The sequence below is a fragment of the Rhinatrema bivittatum genome, chromosome 8, assembly GCF_901001135.1.
Source record: "Rhinatrema bivittatum chromosome 8, aRhiBiv1.1, whole genome shotgun sequence".
NCBI lineage: Eukaryota > Metazoa > Chordata > Amphibia > Gymnophiona > Rhinatrematidae > Rhinatrema > Rhinatrema bivittatum.
In genome coordinates, this window is record NC_042622.1 from 147,146,752 (window position 1) to 147,170,992 (window position 24,241).

The 24,241-nt window shown below is 43.2% G+C and overlaps 1 protein-coding gene across 1 annotated transcript in view; it reads right to left on the minus strand.

The window, feature by feature from the left end:
- Window positions 1-24,241, minus strand: part of NAALADL1 (N-acetylated alpha-linked acidic dipeptidase like 1) — an 88,524-nt gene that overhangs the window by 58,018 nt on the left and 6,265 nt on the right. The window contains exons 4-6 of the mRNA XM_029613250.1: window positions 6,423-6,542; window positions 4,001-4,190; window positions 3,353-3,446 (exon numbers count right to left, since the gene is read on the minus strand). Of these exons, the coding sequence (XP_029469110.1) occupies window positions 3,353-3,446; window positions 4,001-4,190; window positions 6,423-6,542 (404 nt within the window). The remainder of the gene's footprint in view (window positions 1-3,352; window positions 3,447-4,000; window positions 4,191-6,422; window positions 6,543-24,241) is intronic.

Here is a 24,241-nt window from a genome sequence, read left to right on the forward strand (position 1 = left end):
GGCAATGGTCCAACCAATTCCACAACATGCTACAAAAGAGCACACAAGGAGTCCCCAAGAGCTGGCATCATCTTGGACTTGTGTTGAGAACCTGGGGCAGAGTATGCTAGAGTTACATAGTGCTGTTAACTTGGGCTTGAACCAAGACACTGAACCCATGGCGATGAATGCCTACTATGGTCTGAATAACCAGTTGCTGCTGGGCATAGATGATGGAGCTCCTGATGTCACCATATTCAATTGCCTAGACTAGTAGTATTGCAGTGTGCTCTCTGCTTGGATCATCTCTTTTGCTGAGAACAGTGCACTGAGCTGTTGCCACAGTCTGCTTTTGAGACCCTTTCCGGATTTGCAGCCCATTTGCCAGGATCACTGGTGCAGCACCAGAAGTGGAGAATCCGGGAGGTCAGGTGACCAGATCCGGGGGTTCTGAACCCTGCCAGCAACAAAGCAAGGGAGCTAGAGCAGCCAGGGCACCTAGCAGAGTGGCACAAGCACCTTAGCACTGCAGACCCTAACCGACAGTAACCATCGCCCCGGAGGGGCTCAAAGTGAGTGAACCGAAGGGAGTCAGGGCCAAATCCAAGAGTCCGCTTGAACCTTCGGGTTGGAGAAGTGAGTCAACTACCGAGGTTCTCTGTCTTGCCAGTCTTCATGATAGTGGCGAGTCACAAGGGGAACCCAAGAGTGCCTCAAAATCGGCCTTACCATTGGTAGGGGTGGGATGTACCCCAGAAGGCAACCAAGGTTGTAGGAAAGAAATGCCACAGTTGTATGAAGAGGTGTTGGGGCCTGTGGGTGAACTTGTACCTCCATGAGCTGACAGGGGGAGGCCTAGGAGGCAAAAAGTGTGCATGTCTCAGATGAGACCTCTATGGCCAGCAGTTGCATATACACCATTAAAAAGGATGTTCAATCCAAGTTACCTTAGTTGGAAATCATGCAAGACTATGTAGACTTGGCGGTAGGGACATTAATGGAACAAACATCTACCTCTGGGATCTCCCCAGGCAGATCTATTGACAGTCCTGATTGGGATCAGCAGTCAAATGCAAGTAAGTACCAGGATGAACGAGATGGGACTAGGCCTTAGGGCATGATGATGCCCTTTCATATCCCTGAGGTAGATCTCTCCAGGATGCCTATCAACGATACCATGCTAAATGATCCTTGGATGTACAGAAAATGACAAACTGCGCAGTCTTCCAATTAATGATATTGTGAATGACTTTGCAATCAGTAAAGCACAACGAAAAATGATTTAGCAGCTTATAGGTGAATTTTCAAATGAGTTATGCTTGTAAATATAACATACTATTGTAGCAATTTTCAAAAGCCATTTACTAGAGTAAAGTGCACTTACGCGAGTAAATCCTATGGACAATTCAATGGCATATATTGTAGCAATTTTCAAAAGCCCACTTAGTCAAGTAAACTGTATGTACTCAAGTAAAACCAAGTTTTACGCATGTAAATGCCTTTTAAAATCAGGACCTTAGAGTTTATTTTAGACTGTACATATTGTATACTTGCATTTACCTGTGGATTGCAGAAGCTAGAGATCATCTCTGGGTCTCAAGTAACTGAGATTTGAGAAGGAGTTTGGCTTAGCTGTAGGATCTTTTAACCTCATCCCTGGAGGTTTGGATCTACAGTTGGGGCTTATGGATATTTGGAAGTAGAGATCAGATTTTTGGATACAAATTGGTTCAGCCTGGATGGAAGGTCATCCACCCAGGATCCTAAACGACTGAATTCAGAGAGATCTTTTTGCCTGAGCACAAGAAGAATCAAAGGTGAGAAGAAGTTGTTGGACTAGAGAAGTTGTTGGACTAGAGACATCAAGAGACTGTTAACAGATTTTTAAACTTGTTGGATTTTCTAATATTTTGGAAATGGGGATAATTTTTTTCCAATTCAAACCAGTGCATGCTAGAATTACATTTCAGTTATCCTACCCTCACTGGGGAGGATATTTTTGATATGGATGGTGGTGCAAGAGAAAGGAGACTGGTGAGAAGATCTAAAAGGGACAAGGAAACCATTGTTTTCATTATGCTGATATTTTTTATGCTATTTTCGATTTTTGGGATTTTGGCCTGGATATTTTTATTTAAGTTAAAGTAAACAATATAATTTGAACACCACCAAGGATACTGTTGATGCAACACCATCATTGCTCTCTGCTTCAACGGCAGGGGGAAAGGGGGAATTGGATTCGTACAGCAACCAACAAGGGCCCTGTCTATTACGGTGTGGGGAAATAAGTATGGGGGTAACTTGCTGATGTGGCAGTTATTACCCTTAACCAATAAGACTGATACTTTGATGCAACTCAAACATTGCTCTCTGCTTCAACGGCAAGGCATAACGGGGAATTGGATTCAAACAGCAACCAACGAGGGCCTGACTTTTATGGTGTGGGAAATTGATAAGCTTAGGCTAACCTACATGCACAGTAGATACTACCATAAGCTTGCTGGGCAGACTGGATGGACCATCATTTCTATGTTTCTATTGTCCCATGTAAATGGATGGACATTGGCTTATTTCTTTGTACCCATTCTAATAATTTTTGCTTCCTTGCTTCTATATTAGACACTCTTGCATGTGGTGGGAATCATCCAGCTGGAGTGGGAGCCATCAGACTGAAAGGGTAGTGGCTACGCCAGGGGACCAGAAAGATTTTCTTTCCCACCACTGCACATGAACCTTGGAAACCCGTAGCACCACTGGATGATGTTTTTATGGACACATGGGAGACTGGCTACATGTATATCATCAGCATAAAAATATGAATTAAAACCTAAACTTTGAATCAGAGTGACAAGTGGGACAAGATTTAAACTGAATAAAACAGAAGATAAAACTGACCTTTGGGGAATTCCACAGTTGAGCTTACTGTGGTGAGATAGAGTATTGCTCCAAAACACTTGGTATGTTCTATCTTCTAAAAAAAAACAAAACTTAAACCAGTTTAGTGCTTGATCATGAACTCCTATATCAAACAGATGGTTTAAAAGAAGTTGATCTACCATATCAAATGTGGAGCTCATGACTAAAAGTAGTATAAGAATTGCATTTCCTCTCTCAAGATTTAAACTAATGTCTGTCTTTAAGGCATTCAATGCTATCTCGGTGCTGAAATCCAGGCCCAACAGAAATGCACAGAATGGACAAATCTCTCTTCTTATCCAGGTCAAATCGATGGGCTTGGGTCACACCCAGAAAGTGGTACCACGTGGGGCTGGAGATTGTAACTCAGATGGTGGGAAGAACAGAATAAATGGAGAAAATCCCTTCTCTACAATCTCACACACACGTACACAACTATAGAAATAATACCACCCACCAGATCAGTGTCCTGGCATCCTCAAATCCGATTGGCTGGGTTGGAATAGGTGGGATGCCTTCAATTTCTGATTCATTGATACGGTACGTGAAATCTGAAAGGGAGGCAGAATACAGACTCTGAATGCAAGTACTGTACTAACTAGAATCCTTAGCGGTATCACAGGTGGTCATGTAGCTGGGTCTGTCTGGCAGGCCACGCAGGGAACCTAGAAGGCTGGATGTTTGGGCAACAACCATCCTAGCATTGTTGGCTATTTAGATTATTACAGTGCTTTGTTAGAAATGAAGAAGGTGGCATGAGGAAGTGAACTACGAGGGGATCATGTATGCTCATCTACCCAAGTTAGTAGAATATCAAGGAAGAAAACAAAATAGACTGTCCTGGATAAGGAGAGATATCTTGCAGGCAGTTACACTCTGTAGCTGACAGCTGAAATGTAACCTTAGCAGTGTGGTCAGACTGGATAGGAAAGTAAGGACCAATCAGATATTAGTGTATGTATGTGCGTGAAGTAACCGAACACCTTTGGTGGCTTCCAAGGATGAGAAATTTCAAGAGCAGATTAAAGGGCAGGTGTTATTGCAGGTCATGGGGGGACCTTGAAAATAAATTTGCAGGGTGTGGCTTTTGTTTCTATGGCTTCACCTTTTGCAGGGTAGTATGGTGTCAGTAGGTCCCCAAAGTATCCATTGTAAGAGCCTCGTTCCACACCAGATGGGGGTAAATACCAAGAGTTAGGGTAGGTCTCATTCTCCAATGCTTTCCCATCATTGATATCCTTGGGGTCGGTGTAAACGATGACTCCAATCACGCCAAACTTGGCACCATTGATGGCCTTTCAAAAGAAAGGGAGAGATTTTACAGACAGTTCCTGAAACAGAAACATCACAGCCTACAATGGGTACAAAATCAAAACTGCCCGCATTAGTGCAAACTCCTCAGTTATTTTTATCCATGAGGTTTGCCCCAGGAATCAGAGAAAGAACCCATCCAGTCTTTTGTTTTGATTTTTGTACCCAGAAGAAATATCCCGCAGAGACTGTGTCTTAATTTGCTGGAAATTTTTAGTCAAAAAATGATGCGCTTTCTTTGTGGAAAATCAAACATAAATTCATAGCTCCTCTCTCTGCTCTGTTCATTCAGAGGGTTAAAAATATGCATGTTGTTGAGCAGCGCACACATTTTTACCCACCGACAGGTTGGGCAATATTCAAAGTCCCCAATTCTGCGGGTAGAATGTGTTTTTGTCCAGGGGAAGGGTTTTGAATATTGCCCTCTCATTGTGACCTTCAGAAAGACACTTAATACAATATATAATAGATCAGGACTTCCCAAACTGTGAGTCGAAACCCCGTCACAAAACCTTCAGCTGGGAACACAAGTGCCTCAGACAGCAGCGCTCTTCGTGTACCAGCAGCATTTGTAGAGGAATTTAGCATGGGGCCTTTGAGCGAGCCAGTATGCACTCACAAGTCCTGCTGTGGCACTGCTCTTCCATAGGTCTGTGGTAACAGGAAGCCCTGTGTGAGGAGGGACTGGGGCTGATGCAGGGCCTGTGAGTTTCTACTAGCTTACAGTCCCTATGCAGACTTTCGTGATTAATATTTCTTCTGCTTGAAGATCACCATTGGGTTAGGGACAAAGCATGAGGGGAGAGCAGGGCTGATGGAGATTGCTGCTGCTCTATTCTCACTCACCACTGAACCTATCAAGAGAAAAATGTTGCCCCTGTCAGTCTGCCCCTTTCTTCTCACCATTGCCATCCACCTTCGGTCGGGGCCAGAGGGAAAATGTTGCTGATGACCCTGGACAGGGTGTTGTTTTGGGGAGGAGGTGTTTGAATGGAAGGATCAGCCACAGGAGGAGTTTAAGGGTTGGTCAGGTGAAGAGGGATTGGCAGTGGATGGGATGAGAGAAGGCGAATGACAGAAGATCAACTGGGGGATGTAAGAGAGGAGCTGGAAGTGAGAAGAAATCAGCTGGGGAATGTGAGAAAGAAAGTTTGGAGGGGAGGAGATGAGGCTGGGAGGTGAGAGAGATGAGATGGGGAAGAGAGTGAGGAAAGAAGGGATGACAGAAGCTCAATTGGGTGTTATAAGAAAGGCTTGGGGATGACAGAGGATCTGATGGGAGGGGATGTGAAAAGGGCTTAGGGAATGGACTGAGGAGGTGAAAAGAGCTGAAGGATGTAAGAGAGTATCAGCTGGAGAGGCAGAGGTTGGGAGAGGGTGGCCTATTGGAGGGGAGGGAGTTAAGAGAGGAGGTCCTTTGGATAGGGTGGAGGTTGAAGAAAGGGGGTGGAGGTTGAGAGAAAGGATCGACTGGAGAGGGTGGAGGTTGACTAGGGGATAAAGAAGGAGTGCAGGAGTGAAATGATTATTGGGGGACCACAACCCTACTAATTTGTTTTGGTTGTCCTCAGGGGTCATGTAAATTTTTAGGTACTAAAATGGGATCACATTGAATAAAAGTTTGGGAAGCCTTCTAGTAGATGACAAGATCCTATAGTCTTCCCAGTTAACTTCTCCGTGCTAAACTCCCTTCCCTTTCAGCGCTTGCCATTCATTCCTTTACCCTTTCCTTGGTCTGTGTGTATTTAAAACCTAATGCAGCACTGTTGCTTATAAAGATCGTTGGGATAGGGTTCATATAAAAGCCTCTTTCAGTCTCTTTCTCTGTTTCTTTCTCATAGCAACAAAACATAGTGATTAGAGTAAATGGTGACTGAGAAGGACCAATTGGTCCATCCACTTTGCCCAATTGTCTTCTTCTCTTGTTTTCTACCACTATGGGTAGATAAGTATAAAAATTCCAATATTTAAACCAACACCAGCTCCCCCATAACTTTTATATAAGTTCATTATAGTACCAGCCTCCACCATCTCTGCTAATAGGTTATTTTAGGCCTTGTCATCTTCCTCTTTGGTTGCTAAGAATCACATACTTAATCCATCACCCATCTCTTATCTCCAAACAGCCAACAAAACTAGCAAGGCTCTCTTTCTTTGTAAAGCACTTTGGGACAATTTGTATGAAAGGTTCCACAGCTATCCCTGCCTTTCCTCACCTTCCCAGCTCTCCCCTCCCCTCCATAGCGTGTGATAGCGATGGTGCCCGTCAGGTTGATGTGCTTTGCCAGCTCCTCGTAGTCTTTCAGCTTTCCTTGATTTGCATAGACCAGCTTCCCCTGTGTAACAAAATGTTGGATATTAAAAACAAAAATTCAGGCCTAGATTAAGGAATAGGCCACAAAGGCAACTGCCTCGGGCAGCAAATTTCAAAGGCACCAAATTCCCGGGCTGAAGAGAAGCTTATTCCAGCTTTGCTTTAGAGCTATGCCCCAGCATTCAGTAACATTATTGGCCTCTACTCCCTGTTCTCTGATCTCCGGGGGCAGGGGGACTTCCTCTGCCCTTGCTATCCAGTTCTGCCTATAAGCACCAAAATCTCAAATCTGACATGCAAAAACATGAACCATAGCACTATAGGAATAAAGGTGCCCATCAAGAAGAGTGATGCTCTGTTACACTCCAATTAGTTGGCAAAGGTCATGTGACAAGTCAGTAAGCCAGTCTATTATACTATTAAATATTTCCATAGTGCTACAAGATATATGCTGCATAAGAGACAGACTCTTATCTGTGGGGCTTACAATCTAGTCAAGGCAGAGAAGAAAAATAAGCGTTGGGGAGAATAAGGAGAAAAATTTAGGGGTAATTTTCAGTCATCTAAATATATAAAACAAACTGACCCAGGCTTAGTGTGTGTAAAATTACTTGTGTAATCTAGTTTCACGAGTACTTTTTTGCTGCATTGAGGAGAGGTGTTCCCGGGAGTGAAATTGGCATTTAATGCACATAATTTTGTATTTAAAAATTTTTTTTTAAATGACTTTATTAAATAATTACAATTAACTGTTTTGAACAACACATGAGAGCAAAATCCTTTTTTCTCCCTTTTTCCCCTTATTCACACACAGAAACATATATTCACCACAGAGCAGAAGCAACATCATATTACCATTAGCATATAATATACATTGTACTTCTGATTTTAGCTGTATATAAATTGTACATTTAGGTGGGGGGAGGTTTCAGCTAATTTTGGGGGGTACCATAAATCCAATGTTTATAGTGGTTTTGTGGTACAAGAACTATTGTTGGGTACCTTTTCCAGCTAAATAAAATGTATACATTTGCGCAGCTGAGTCATCAGTGTGGAAAAGGCACAGAAACGAATCAGAGGATCCAGGGTAGGCAAAGAAGGGATGAGAGAGTACTAGGGGAAGTGGTATTTTTCCTATGTGTATGTAATAACCGCCTATATATTTATATTTTATTGCAATTTATTAGTTAAAATCTAAAATCAGAAGCCCTAAATATACGTTCTGAAGTGAACAATACATCATTACTTTTCTACACTGTACTTTCAGTTAGAAATCTTCAGGTAAACTTTTAATATAATGGATTCATGTTTCATGGAAGACCAACTTAGACTTAGGCATCTTTAGACGTTCCATATGGCATTCCATATACAAGTCCAGCATTTTAGCTTTACACGACTACATATCAGAAGAAACATTTTCTAACCATTTAGTCAAAATACATCTTTTATCAATCAAACAGAATTTAACAAGCAACGTTTTAGGAAATCTGCCCATAAAAGTTGCACTCGATACATGATCTAGAATACAAAAAATTAGGACATAGGTATCCCCCGATCCGTCATAATAGCTAATTCCTATATCAACAAATCCCAGAACTGAAGCATGTAGAGGTATTCCCATAAACAGTGTAGCATTAGGTGTTCAACACTTTAAGCAGTGACTTCCTTCTGCTATGCCTGCCTTATATATCCGTTAAGGTGTTACTATAAACCACTCTATGCAGAATTCTCAACTGCATTTTACGCGCTTTTACATTCTCTGTACTTCCGTATATAAATGTATTACATGTCTATAAGTTATCCTCATTCAGAGTGACTTGTAAATCCCTTTGCCATAAATCAGCCAATACCTTAAAAAGGGTAAATTTTTTACAGTTATGTAAGAATTTTTATAAACAAGAGAGAGAAACGTTATTCATTCCCCTATCTTCCATTTCTTAAATCTAGGATACATATCATCGAGAGTCAAAGAGGGATTACCTCATAATGATAAATATATAGAGACAAAACATGGCAGTGTTATACTTCTCACAAGTTACTACACACCCCTCATAGCTTCAGAGTAAGGATCATCTTTACCAGCACTATTCTACCTTGTGATGACACAGGGAATTGGTTGATGTTCTGAAATCATCAGTGGGCACTTCGGCCCTTTCCAGCCATGGTCCCTTTAACCCTGGGAACCCAGCATGACACATGCCTAAGGAGAGCAGGACTTGGTGCAAAGATGGCAGCGTCTATGCCATGCAAGTCAGGCCTGGTGTCTGTGGCATTTGGGGATGAGTGCGCCAGCTTGCGGGGACATTCTGCGAGCCAGCAAATGTAACAGTACCCCCTCTCCAAAGCCCTCTCCCCAACTTCCTGAGCTTGGGTTTATTGGGAAAACAACTGTGGAATTCCACTACCAGTTGAAAGGGTTAGAGGCTGGCTCCCAGGATCTTTCTTCAGGGCCGTAGTTTTTACAAACAATAAGTTACTGCAACTGGTTATGAAGTCTTTGAGAATCTAAGATTTCCTGGACCTTGAATGGAGTGTCTTCCTCTGCCTCAACTTCAGTGGTCGGAAGGGGCAGTCTGCCCGGCCAGGAGAGAATGTCAGGTTTCAGCAGAGAGATGTGAAAGACATCGTGAACCATTAAGGATGGTGGTAGTCTGAGTTTGTAAGCTACAGACCCCAGTTGGCAGTCAACAGGAAAAGGTCTGATGAACCATGGAGCAAACTTCATGGAAGGCATCTTGAGTCTCAAATTCCTGGTACTAAGCCAGACTAGGCTTCCTAGATGCAACTGAGGTGCCAGAAAGCACTTCCTGTCAGCTTACTTCTTAGAAGGCTGCTGGACAACTGCCTGAGATAAGAAGCAGTCTGGGTACTTGAGGATGATGCACAAAGACCTCATAAAAGAGTGAAGATCTTGTGGAGGTACTTACATGGTTGTTATGGTCAAACTTGGCCCATGGAAGGAAAGAGGCCCAGTTATCTTGTTGTAGATTCACTTAAGCCCACAGGAAGACCTTAAAGCTTTGATTCACCCATTCGGTGTGTCCAATATACTGAGGATGATACGTGGATGTGAAATCCAACATGATTCAAAATTTTTGGCACAAGCCTTCCCAGTATCAAACAGTGAACTGAACTCCTTGATCTGAGAGGATATAAATCAGTAGCCTATGCAGGTGGAAGATGTGTTGTACAAAGAGTTTAGTTAATTCTGGTGCAGATGGGAGTACAGGAAGGGGAGTGAAATGCGCCATATTAGAAAATCTGTCCACAACCACCCATATAATGGTATTGCCACAAGAGAGGTGGAGGTCACAGACAAAATCCATGGCTTCATGGGTCCAGGGTTCCGTGGGGGCCGGCAGTGGCTGTAAAAACCCCCATGGTTGTGCTCTGACATTTTTTGCATAGCGCATGTAGGGCACAACCCTCATAATGCTGAACATGAGCCTTCATCTGTGGCCACCAATAGTGTCACATGATTAGTTCCAATGTCCGAGTAATGTAGGAATGCCAGATAGCCGGGAGTCGTGTGCCCACTCGAGAATCTTCTGATGCAAGTGTCCTGGTACCACCGTTTTGCCAGGAGGAACTGTGAATGTGGTGGCAACTATAATTTTGACTGGGTCAATAATGTGCTGTGGGGATTCCAGGGCCCCTCCATATCAAATGACTGAGAGAGAGCGTACACCTGATGGTTCTTGTCAGCTAGCCAGTACTGCAACTCAAAGTCAAATTGATTGAAGAATAAAGACCAGTGAGCTTGCCTGGGGTTCAGCCTTTGAGCCTGGGACAAACGTTCTAGGTTCTTGTGATCTGTATAAATGGTTATTTGCTGTTGGGCCCCTTCCAACAGATATCACTACTCTTCAAAGGCTAGTTTGACTGCTAGCAGCTCACAATCACCAATGATGCAATTCTTCTCTGTAGGAGAGAATTTCTTAGAGAAATAGGAGCAAGTCATGAGTGTACCCTTACTGTTATGCTGTAGGAGGACAGTGCATACCCCAAGGGTAGAGGCATCTATCTTCAGAATGAAGGGTTGAGACGGATCTGGATGATGTAAACAGATATCAAAGGTGAACTCCTTTAGCTGTTCAAAGGTCCAATTCTTGGTGTCGACACCCTTTCTAGTGAGGGCTGTGAGTGGGGCCACCAGGGTGGAATACCCTAGTAGAAATTGCTTATTGTGATTTGTGAAACCCAGAATACGTTGAATCGTTTTAAGGCCTACTGGCCTGGGCCAGTTTAAGGCTTTTAACTTCTTGGGATTCATCCAAAGGCCTTGATGTGAAACAATGTACGCCAAAAAGGGAAGCTCTTTTTGCTTGAAGGTACACTTCTCTACCTGCTCTACCTGCTCTCTCTCACCCTCCCCTCCCTGCCACACATTCTCTCTCACCGGCATGCCACAGGACCCGTGCTGTTCGCGGTGAAGATGAAGGCCTGGCGTGCCATTCACAGCGAAGATAAAGGCCTGGCGCACCGTTCACGACACACGGGGGCCTTCCATTTTCACCTTGAGCATAAAATAGCAGCGGAGACCCCGGCATGCTGCGAACGGAGCGCGTCCTGCGGCGCACGCTCCATTCGTGGCGAAGATGAAGGCACAGGCGTGCCGATCACGGCACACGGGGGCCTTCCCTTTTCGCCGTGAACGGTGCGCCGGGCCTTCATCCTTGCCACGAACGGAGCATGTGCCGCGGGACGCACTCCATTTGCAGCATGCCGGGGTCTCCTCTGCTATATTCTGTCTGTCCCGTGATGGCCGCTGTCCTTCGTACCTCTGGCATGAGCCTCCAAGGCGGCCAGGGAACTGCCTGCGCCATCTATCGGTGGGCTGGGGAACATGCGCAAGCACTCACGGACACACTACCAAGCCCGATATATTATGGATATGAGGCCAGGTCCATCAAGTTTCTTCTTTGTTTGGGAATGATGGTGATAAGAACATAAGAAATGCCATAGTAGACTTCTGGTTATGCTGGCCATCTGAGAAGTCGCTGGTGAAGTGAGCTCCGTGAGGGACCCCTGATTATTCATATCTCTTACTTTTTTTTTGACAAGTTTTGAGTTTTACATTGGCATCTACAGGTGTGATTTCACACAGGACATGTTGTGCTAGTTTGGAATGTCGATGCGCTCAGTGCAAGTCCCTAAATAGAAAGAAAAGGAGAAGCCCCCTTTTCGATGCCAAGATGGTGACTGAACAAGCAATCTTTGATGGAACTTAAAGAGGATCTGGTCCGCAACATATCGAAAAATAACACTGCAGCCTTGACGGATCAGCTTAGCACTCTACAATCTGCGATGGAGGAAATGTCCAAAAAGATTGGCACGCAGGCCATGAAATTGTCTGATCTTGACAACAGGATTATGGTGCAAGAGAAATGTGTCTGATCAGATTACCAGACATATGACAGAGCTGAAAAATAGAAAACGCAGCCTTGTTGGACAGAATTGAAGACCAGGAGAACAGGGCACGAAGGAATACATCCATGTTATTGGCCTTGCTGAATCTGTCTCAGAACCCGAGCTGCTGAATTTCTTTCAAATATGGCTTCCGGAGGTGCTGGGCCTCTCGCTAGAAACAGAACCCATTCTTGTGGAAAGAGCACACTGGCTTGGTGTTAGGAAGGACAATGATACCAGACCTAGGCTGATAAATGCACGCATCCTAAATTGTGCAGATAAATTCAAATTAATGCAGGCATTTCAAAAGTGCAATGGCAAGTTGGAACGGGATGGCCACTCTTTGCTTTTAGTTGGTGACTTCTCCATAAAAGTTTCAGAGGCGTGGTGAAAAATGGCGCCAATCTGCATGGCACTAAAGGAGTTAAATTTTCTTTACAATATTCTGCAAGGCTCCGTGTATTTGCAAATAGAAAGACTTAATGTCTATAATAAGGAACAGGCCCAAAAATATCTGGACTCTTTGTGAGGCCTTTTGCTGTTTGAAAAGTGGAAGATGATGCTTTATTAGATGCCAATTTAAATATTTTATCTATTGGACAGCTTATTTTTGCGGTGCCCTTATGGGAACTTTTCTCTTTTCTGGCTCTCCTATATTTGGATCACGGCTTTCAAGTTGGCCGATACCTGTGGCTGCTTTTGTTACATTTTTTTGGATGATTTTTCTATTAAGAGGCCTCATGGGCCTGCTAACTCTGGCAATGTATATATTTTTCTTGTACACATGTAGTTAGTTTTAGGATATCTGTTGCATCGATAAGAGCCTTTTCCTTTTTTTCTAGTTTTTCATTATTTTTTTTTCCCGACTGCCTTTTCACCTTCCCTGACAGTGCATTCTGATCATAATGATGGTTGATATTATTGGCAGTTTGTTTGCTTGTTTAGCCCTTGTTTATTTTGCTTTAACTTCTTTTTTTACTTGGAGATCCAGGTATGAGAGCTGAATATTGGGCCCTCTGGGATTCATCTTGGGAAGAAGATTGGATGAAAACGATACGGTTCCTTGGAGAAATTGAACTTTGGGGTTATATATTTGTCTTTGTCTTTTGTCCTTATGTGTGATATGAATGTGGAGTGAATTTTGGTTTGCATTGATGATTTTTGGTCTTTATTGCTAGTGATATTAGTAATACTGTAGGTGGATACTTTTCGCATTGGTACAAATATTGGTCCAGACATCTATGCTGGGGGATGTCTGGAAAAATCTGGTTATTGATATACATTGTTTTTGAACTGCCCCTGCTTGTTTGGGATGGGTAAATTAAATGTTTTCTCTTTAAATGTGGATGGCATTCATTCATCGATTAAGTGAAAGAGGTTATTGAATTGTTTTCATAAGTCTAAAGCGTATATTGGGGGTTTTTTTTAAGAGACTCATCTAACGCCAATTGAAGGAGCTGCAATCTTAGTGGGTGGATCAGGTGTTTCTCTCTACCTACTCTAGGAGACAAAGGAGTGTTGTGATTCTTCTTAACAAAGATCTTCCCTTTCAACTAATTTGCTGACTGAGAGGAATGCTATATTTTACTTAGTAGGAGTCTATTTCAGCAGAAAATTGTCCTCTGTAGTGCCTCTGCTCCAAATGTGTAAAATCATTGTTTTTTTTACACAGTTAGTTGCGTCCCTAATCCAATTTCCTGAACATTTGATTATTTTGGGTGGTGATTCCAATGTACTGGCAGATTCTAGTATAGACGTGAAGCCACCTCGGCCTAATAGACAAACTTCACAGTCTACTGGTATTTCTTTTCTCATGAAAGAACTTCAGTTGTTGGATATTTGGCGAGTACTTCACCCCAGGGAGACAGATTTTTCCTTTTATTCTGAGCCACATGATTACTATTCACGTATAGATTATTTGTTGCTGACGGTTAGGTGTGTGGATATTGGGGTCACATCGATTTCAGATCATGCTCCTATTTCATTTCAGCTCAGTATGGGTCCCCAGTCAGCTAAGGCCTTTAAATGGAGATTTAGCCCCTCTTTATACATTGATTCTAACTTTAAGGAATTGCTGCATGCCAAGTGGCAAGATTATTTAGCCACTTGGTATGCTCCTGAGGTTGCTCCTGATGTCTTGTGGGAGGCTGGGAAAGCAGTTATGCAGGCAAGATAATTTTGACTAATGAAGGAACTGTCTTCTCTCAAAGCATTATGAAACTCCCCCTCCCAAGGGAGAGAGGGGTAAAGAGCATGCTACCATTTAAATCAACTGCAGCAGAGAAAACAAAAGAGGATAGTGCAGCTATGAAACATGAGCCACCAGCCCAGGAAACACAGAATGAGATTGAAAAAGGTTGCCAGACCCCTTCTTACTGTGAAGGTGCTTAAATGACCAGTGAATAGGCGAGTCAGAGACTCAGGTAGGGGATTTGCATGTCACAGCCCCCTGGACTACTGTTGGTAACTTGCAGTGAAATATCACTTTAAAATCATACAGAACTATGACTGGAAAAGTCCTACATCCTGGTATGTTATTGATATCCTGGTATGAACGCCTTTTTGCCCATCGATTTTGTACTGCGCACTAAGTTTGTATATAGTTATTGTTATAGTTCAATTACTTAACATATACCCATGGCATCTAATCATGGATGTTTGTTTTATGTAAGGGCTCCTCCCAAACATTATTTATATGTTACCTAGTTCACTACATTATCTGTTTTATGTAAGGGCTCTGCCCAATGGTTTGTGTTCACTGTAAACCGATGCGATGTGCGAACGGTCATCGGTATAAAAGAAACTTTAAATAAATAAATAAATAAATGTTAGATGTCAGGAACACTATAAATCAACTATAAATCAACTCAAAACTTCTATTGGTTTCATAGTAAATTGTTTCAGTATGGGAATAAGTCAGGCAGGTTACTTGCTAGGCTTGTTCACGGTGTCAAACCTAGGTAATATATTTGTATTTTATGAAATAGAAAGTGGAACTTGGTTTCTACAATTGACTGATATCCTAATGGAATATTATTCTGAACTTTATCTGTTCATTCCAGATTTTTTGAGAACGTCATATTCTGATGGATTTTAAAAGACCTACGCATGCCGAAGCTGGGAGGTATACTCATGTCTGCAGCCAGCACGCGCCACATGGATTTAAAAAAGCAGCAGCGTACGCATATATCTCATGGTGTTATATTTAAGGAAGGATGTGAACCTTGGGCTGAGATGAGAGCTGTTACCGCCCACAGGGAGGAGCCCTGTGAGCCTCACCATCAGCAGGCACAGTCTCAGTGGCATGGGACACAACTAGAAGTGGAGACTTTATTATATTGGAGAGAAAAGTAATGTCCACAGAAAGCAGATAAGGTAGTACGGTACTGGGCTATGAGAATTACCCAGAGAGAGTCACAGCTGAGAAGATCCGGTAGTGACCCGCAGAACGGGATATGCCGTGGATCCCCTCTGGTGAGTGTAGATATTTTCAGTAATAAGGATCCGGTAGTGGCCCGCGGAGCGGAGTATGCCAAGGATGTCCGTTCAGTAGATGTTGAAGAACTGACAGCAGTACCTGAACCCGGAAGTGGCTCTTGTAGATGTTGTTGAGGTATTCTAGAGGAGGAAAGCTGAATGACTTCCACTGAAGAAATGCGGTAGTGGCCCAAGGGTCAGGGTATGCTGCATGGAATCACAAAGGCAGTCTTTGTAGTAGAAGTCTGTAGAGGATATCACAGTAGATGATTCCTGGAGCGAGTAGAGATCTGAGGAACAGATCTAGTAGCAGTCAGGCAGGAAGGCCCTCCGAGGAGCAGATAGCCGGGAACACAAGGGAGCCGCCGAGGAGCAGGTACTCAGAGCATCCAGATGCCAAGACCGAATCAGGAACAGGAAGTCCTTGAGAGTGGAGAGATCAGCAAGACCGGTCTCCTTACTAACTTGAGGAAGGAAAGGGCAGGCTCTGCTAAATACACTAGCGGGTTGACATCATTGGGCGGGGATGCCACCGAGGTTCCCGCCATGATGTGCACAAATGAGGCCCTTGCGCACGCGTCTAGGTAACTCAGGGTCCAAGATGGTGGCCGGCAGCACCCACGCTGTCCCGGGAATGCCGGCGAGGTCGGCGGGGACTGGCAGAGACCGCCGTTCTTCCCAGACTAGATTGAGCGGGGTAAAAAGAGGTGAGCATGAGAGGTCGCAGACGGCTGCGACTGACAGGCGTAACAAATGGTATGCGCACAAATGCAAAAGATAAAAAAATGGGTTAGTATGGGCGGTTTGAATCCGTAAGTAAAAATGTGCGCATAAGTACTTATGTGCATAAGCACGGGCTGGAGACCTTACCGTGTACCTTTATTTCTGCTATGGAGGAGGTGTAAGTAGAAAAATTAAACAAACTAGGCTACTTAGCAGGGTTTCACGTGTTGGGGCAGGTAGGGTAAGAGAAATGCTAGTTAGCTGGGAGGGATATGGAAGACTTATTTAACTGGGTAAACTGGGTAAACTGGGAATGGACTGGAGAAATGGGTATTTCTGTCAGCACACATATCTTACAAACTCCCCCCACTTATGCGGTAGACGCATCATTTTTGTGCACCCATATAAAATTGTGTGCACAAGTATGCATGTCCTGCTGATTTTATAACGTGTGTGCATATACGCCTGTGCGTCAGAATGAAAGTTACCGTCATTGCCGACAATTTCTGATACACATTTAAAATTGATGAATGCTCCTATCACAATAAGTAAAATTGAATTTGGGATTAAATCTTTGAAATTAGCTAAGGCGCCTGGCCTGGATGACTTTGGCTCTGTATTTTACAAATTGCTTTCTACCAAAATTTCAGCACCTCTGCTTGATATGTATAATCATTGTTTTACCCAGAGTTTTTTTTTGCAGGGGGCCAATAACTCATTAATTATTGCTTTTTTGAAACCAGGAAGGGATAAAGAAAATAGATTGCCCTGTTGATTCTTAACCAAGCCTGAGGAAAGGCATATAATAGATGTATCCACCCCCCAAAAAAACAGAAATCCCAAACTTTTCCAGCACCCAGAACACGTATGGCCACTGAACTTTGCAAATGACTTTTTAGCATCAAGGCTAATCAATCCTGCACAATTTAAGGGGCAAGGATTATTCAAAATCTCTAATAATTCCATACGCCATGACGCTTTTTGACAAAGTCAGTTTGATCCTCTGAAATTAAGGAGGGAAAGACCATACTCAAGCGATTTGCCAGAATGGAAGCCAACAATTTAATATTAACATTAATCAAAGATATAGGCCAATAAGAGCCAGGATTGGTGGAATATTGTGGCACTCGTCAAGGTTGCCCGCTCTCACCATTATTATACTTATTAACTGTCGAACCTTTGGCACTTAAGCTTAAATCCTCAGAGATAGATAGGGGGTTTATGTTAGGTTCTTCCGAATATCATATATTTTTATTTGCAGATGACATGCTTTTTTTTTTTTTAAATTGGCAATCCTTCTGTCCCTTTACCTTGTATTATAGATCTCTTTATTATGTTTTGGTAGCTTTGTGGGGTTAAGGATTAATTTTACCAAGGCTTTGGCATTAGATGATTCTTCTAGATTAAACTGGAGGGGAGAATTTCCTCTTAGCTCAGCACAAAATAAGTTGAAATATTTAGGTATCCAGGTTACTAGGGATAAATTTTTTGCTTTGTGCTGCAAGTATAAGATCTCCATTTACAGAAATTCAATCTCAACTATAAGCTTGGGTGGATCTATCACTTATCTTGCTTGGCAGATGTGCTTTATATAAAATGGTAATATTCCCTAAGCTACTGTACAAAATGCAAATGGTGCCATGTTGGATCCCAAATAAAGATATAGCAAAGCTAAAATCCATAATTGTCCACTTCGTATGGCAAGGTAAGAAGGCTAGGATTAGCTATACTAAATTGATATGTCCCAAATCATATGGGGATCTGAACTTACCTGATATTAAATTTTATGTTGCTTGCCAATTACATTTTTTATGGGAGTGGATTACTTCTACCCAAAATTGATTGGTTATGGGTAGGGGGATTATGGGCTCAAGTGACCCCTATGCTGAAATATTTGCATTGGCTGCCCATAAAACAGATATAAAATTTTAAATTTTAACTTTGGTTTATAAAATTGTCCATCATAGGGCTCCTCAGTATCTTCCAGCTGTATACACTCCTTCTTGATATTTGTGTTCTGGAGAAAAATTATTGTTCAACATTCCTTGTATAAGACAAGTGCATCTAAAGGAGACTCCTGAGCGAGCTTGTGTGGAAATCTTGCAGGCAGTTAATTAGAGGATGTGAAGACAAATGTACATGAAAGGTGGGAGGTAGTTGACACAAGCAGAATTCAGAACTCACAGTCCAGCTACAAGGTCATTTCCTGTATAACTAAGATTAGGTGAGAAGCAGAACTCTCCCACATAACAAAACAGAACAGCTGCACCTTCACACAAAATAGTTGGGCAGGGAGCCCAAATGAAGCTAAGAGGATCAGAATGAAGATTCAGTTTTGGTAAGGAGAGTGCCATCAACCATCCTGAAGACCAGAGACTGAATCTCCAGCACTATGTTCCCATGTTCGTGATACTGTCCTTGCACCTGGGAACCTGTGAGGGTAGTGTCACTGCAAATATCTTTTGCTATTGCTTTTTTTTTTTTTGCATATAATCTTTGGTATCTACGGTAATTGAACCTAAGAATTTGTACTCTGATTTCTGCCTTTATGTAATTCATTCTATGACTTAATAGCCACCACTACAGAGTTTTCTCAATTACTGGATGCAGATGTGGAAAGTTTTACCTAAAAATCTCCAATTTGTGGCAGACTGTAAGTTTTTTCGCAAGCAATTAAAATCATAGCTAAGTTTCCTGAAGCTGAAACCTTTCCATTGTTTTAATGTTATTTGTCTCTGTTTTTTAAATTATTTTACTGTTAAATATGTGAATTATTTTGAACAATGTTATATGTGTAATTTAATTTTAATGTTGCACTGTAATCCACTTAGAACAACAGAATTGACCTAGGCAGAATATAAATGTTTATAAATAAATAGATACAGCTGAATGTACACTCCCTTCAGGGTCCTACGGCCAAACAAGGTGAGCAAACCCCAACTGAACCCACCACCTCCTGAAACTTTTGGCAGAAATAGGAGTGAGGTGCAGGGTTACTGCACCATTGCAAACTGTGGTTTCTTCTACACCCACACTTGTACTGTCAGAACCACCCAAAATGGGTTTTATGATTATCCTGCTCTCCAAAGAGACCCTAGCATGGATAATGCCATTTCTGGAACAAAATGATCCAATCCTGAAATAAAAAGATCCATTTGTGACTAACCTCTTTCACGCTTTTGATGACCCAGATTGTGTTCAGTTGATGGAAAGTATGATCTTGAGTCTCTGCCAGGGCTGGCAGAGTATGACTGAATATGCCAGAGAGTTTAACCAGTTAGTGATTGATCTGAACTGGAATGAACCAGAACTGCATACTTACTTCCGGTGAGGGTCTAGCAGCTTTTAATAAGGATGAATTGGTCTGGCTAAAACCTTCAGCCAACTTAGAGGCCTTGCTCACCTTATATGTGAGAATAGAGCGACCCTTGGGAGAGTGAAGCCAAGAGAAAGAAAGGAAGTTACACACCATGAGAGGGCAATTAGGCCCTAACAACAGATCACTAACTTCAGAGGAGCCCATGCTATTTCACAGCATGAAACGCCACCTCTCTGAGGAAGAAAAGGAGTGATGCTGTCAAGAGCGTCTGTGCCTCTCTTGCGGGCTTTCAGGACACTTCCAAAATATTTGCTAAAGTAGACTCCAAAATCAGGATTGTTTTTCAGCAGGGAAATACACACTCCCAGCTCCAATAGAGGGAATAGGTAAGGAGGTAACTATCTCTCTGAGCATCAGAATAGCCCTGGGGACCCGTCTCTCTCAGTACAACTTTACTAGGGAAATAACAAAATCCCTGCTCTGGTTATGATTGACTCTGAAGGATCTATTTGTTTTCTGGACCTCATGTTCTCTTAGCAAAATCAGGTTCCTATACTATGGAAGTGATTATGCATCATAGCAGACACTATTGATGGCTCCCCCTCGACATCAGGGCTAGTAACCAATGAGATTGAACCTCTTATTGAGTGTCTGTGGACCCTTGGGCCAAAGCAGGATTGATGCAACCTGCAGGGAGGAGCCCTGCTCGTATAGGATCTTTGCCTATTCCAACCCTCATTCCTCTCATGTTGAGCCTTTGGGTACAGGGGCCAGCTGGTCTTAGGTGTGGTCTCTGCTGATGGTAGAAGTGGAGATCTTGGAGAGCTTGGATCATAGATGGGAGGAGGTCAGATAAGTCCAAGGTCCAGGTGATGGTCAGAGGCAGGCAGCAGTCAGGCATATCAGAGATCAGGCAGAGGTCAAAAAACGTATTTATCCAAGTGGGTAACAGGGAAGGAAATGAAGGCAAAAGACAAGCCTGGAACTGTAAACAAGATGCAGGGTCCGAAGACATGACGCAGGGACTGAAAACTGAAGACAAACACTGGAAGCAATACACTCTACTTCTGGACCTGTTGCTATGAGGGCAGGAGTGAGTGATATCATTTGGCACTGTGGGGCTTTTCCTGCCACTGGTCCTTTAAATGGGATGAGGTCTGGTGTGCGCGCACCTAAGGAGGAATGCATCAGCTGAGGCCAGCGGCGCCTTGCCACTTGGCAAAAGTTCGATCCTCGGACCTTACCCCAGTTACATGGAAAAAGGCACCAACTGGGCCAGGTGTGAGGGTGTACCTGGCCCCAATGCAGGATCCATTTGAAGGTTCAGGGGGTGGGAGGGGGGGGGGTCCTAGAGTTGGAGACCTGCACTCCAATTTTTTTCTGGCTTCCAGAGGGGAGGGGTGCATATGGGCAGGTGGAACCAGGATAGGATTGGTGCCACTTGGGAAGGTGGGGTGGGATGGGAGCTTGACACTTCATTTGGAGTAGTGTGGAGGCCGGGACCCAAAGTCAAATTTTTTTCACATGAATTGGGGGGGGGGGGGGGGGGGCAGGGGTTGTCACCACATGGGCTTCTTTTACTATTTTTAAACGTTTTGAGGGTATTGGGGCCACATCAACTGATAGCACTAAGTTAGCGACTTTAATTTTCTGACCATTGGCCTTTTAAGGCGATGGCAGTCTCATGAGGTTGGGGCTGCCATCGCGTTAAAGGGCCACTTGCCGTGTTCTTTTTGTGCCATGGTGTTTGGTCATGATTCAAAAGCACATGCCATAAGGCTGTGATGCTTTCTTGGGGGAGGGGTCCCACTATCACAGAGACAGCCCCCTGTGATAGTGGGACCCCTCCTGCGATAAAATATTGCAGCTTAATGCATCTAGAGACATAATTGGGAGGAGCTGAGTTAGCTGGATAACTTAGCTGGCTAAATCTGATTGGGTCAAAGACCTGTCCTAAAGTTAGCTGACTATAGTTAACTGGTTAAGTTTAAGATAGTTAGCTATATTCAGGGGTGCAGCTGCACTCCTGAATATACCTCCAAAGTTAGCCAGATACGTTTATCCAGATAACTTTGCAAGCTGTCAGGGGCGGTTCCATAATGAGGCAGGGTGAAGCGGCCACTTCAGCTGGCAGAATTTTGAGATGGCAAAAGATGCCCCTCTCAGAACGCCACTATGGCGTCCGCCTCACCCTGTCTGCCCCTGCTGCGGCCGTGACCCAGGCCAGCGGCGACAGAAAAGAGGAGGGTCACTGCTGCAGGCCGCCACCACCGGAGGCCAGCCCGGCCGTGTGGAGGAGGGATGTCGACGCCACTTGAGGCCAGGTCGGCGCGCCAGCGGCGGCTAAAGGGAGGAGGAGGAGCAGGGGCGGAGCGAGAGAGAGCGCCATATTATCCCTCACTTCAGGTGACAGATTGCCTTGAGACCTCCTGCGAACTGTGTCTGACTATGGAGACCTCCAAATATTTCTCTCCATGATGCTCCTCAGGGCTTCCTGTTTTCTCCCCTTCTTTGAAATATGTATCTGTTACCATTAGGTAAGATGATTAAGAAAATGGGTCTACAGTACATATTACATGCAGATGATATCCAAATTCAGCATATGTTAAGGGAAAATTATGTAAGCCAAGTTGAAACATTTAATCATGGTATATATACAAAGTACATGCAAACAGAATTAATGAGAATCTATATTTATTGAACCAAAATACCACAGTTCAAATAACAACATCAATATTGTATAAGCACCACACTCTACATACACCACACCACAGTCATACAACATTCATACCTTAAAAACATCCATATGAATGTTGTATGAATGTGGTGTGGTGTATGTAGAGTGTGGTGCTTATACAATATTGATGTTGTTATTTGAACTGTGGTATTTTGGTTCAATAAATATAGACTCTCATTAATTCTGTTTGCGATTGCTTTTGGGGGTTTGAGAGTCATGTGTAAATTCACCTATATTAAGTTTACCTTTTAGGCTACCATATAAAAGTACAGTCATAGTTGATTGTTAATAAACTTACTGTAGCATAAAACCATCTTAAAACTGAAGTACTTTGGATTCAATGCCAAACTTTGTCTCATTCGCCCCCTCTGATGACCATCAATAACAGAGCGGCAACCTTAAGTAACAAGGTCAAAACCCAGAGGGGTTTTAGAATCCCTTCTTTCTTTTCATAGTCACAGTAATTTTGGCAAAATACAATTTTTCATCTATGCTTTATTCACAATTTCATCTATCTTTAGTTGAGATGATTTAGCCACTTTGATCCATGCTTTAGTTTTAATCCACTTAGATTATTGTAGTTTTCTCTATGTAGGATTGCCTCTGAATCTAAACTACCTCCAGTTAATTCAGAAAATGGCAGTTTCACTTTTGCTGGCTCTAAAGACCTACAACCATATCACTTCTGATTGAAAGTCCCTATAGTGGCTGCCACAGAGTTTTAAAATTCCATTCATAACTTCATTTTTAGCTTATAAAGCTTCACTTGATTTGGCCCCTGCCTACTTGCCCAAATAGTTGGCATATTGCCATCCCTAGAGGTCTTTATACTCTGCAAAACGATTGCTATTAGAGGTGCCAGCCAAGATGAAACATGTTGAGACAAGAAAAAAGGTGGTTGTTTTTTTTCCTGTGGACCCACACTTTGGAATGTGGCTCTTTTTGAAATTAAGACTGTTGTGTAGCATGGCTCCATGTAGAAAATTCTGTAAAACCTGGCTATTTAGTCAAGAATTTCCTTAGCCGTCAGTGAAGTTTTAGGTTTGCTCATCCTGTTTAATCTGAGACTAAGATGCCAGTTGTTTAGGTCTGTTATTCTTATGTATGTACTGTGTTTTTCTTTTTTTTTTTTTTAAGGATTGCATATTTTGTACTTGTAGTGTTCTATACTGGTGATTTGTTTTTGAATTTTTGTGTTATTTAATTGTACATTGCCTGAAGCTTTCTTGAGGTTGGGCAATTTATACATTGTTAACTTACCAGCTACAGCAGGCTGCCATGACTGGCTACACTCACCCTGACACTGCCACAGGCCCAGAAACATCACAGCAGGACGCCACCGTCGCACGCTCCAATTGTCACTGACGTTCCCAGTCCGCCACCTTCCCTTTGATGTGCACATGTGCATATGCACATTTTATATAGGCCTCGTGGCAAGAAATGCTGAGTAGTGCCCTACGATGACATCAGCCCGACCAGCCTATTTCAGCAAGGCCTCACAGGATTATTCTCTCACCTCAAAAATGGGTCTCCTGTATCAGCAGTGCGTGTTGCTCCTGCATCTCTGTTCCTGATTCCTGTCTGTGTACCTGGTTCCTGCCTTGCTTCTTCCAGTCTTACTCATCTAGTCTTGCCTTGTCTAGGCTTCCTTGCCCTGTTCATCGAGTGTCTTCTGTGTGTCTCCATCCATTCTTGACCTGACTTCCAGATCTTGACCTCTTGTCTGAATCTGACCACAGTTGCCTGTCACCTGAACCTGACCATGATTGTATGCTGCCTGGACCTGACCTTTTGCTTGCACCTGACCATGTTTGTCCACAGCCTGCCTCAATCTTGGCCTGACTTTGACTCCTCAAGTCTGCTACCTGCCCTTGCACTCTTGTTTACCTAACCACCCTAGGGACCCACCTAAGCCCTGCCGGCCACCAGAACCCAAGGGCTCAACCTGTGAGGGGGAGATGGCTGGTATAGGTGAAGCTCCAGTCTGTCCTGCTTCAGGATGCATTCACCAGCTGTCCATGTAGGCCTTATAGGTGAAACTACGAGGCTGCGTCAG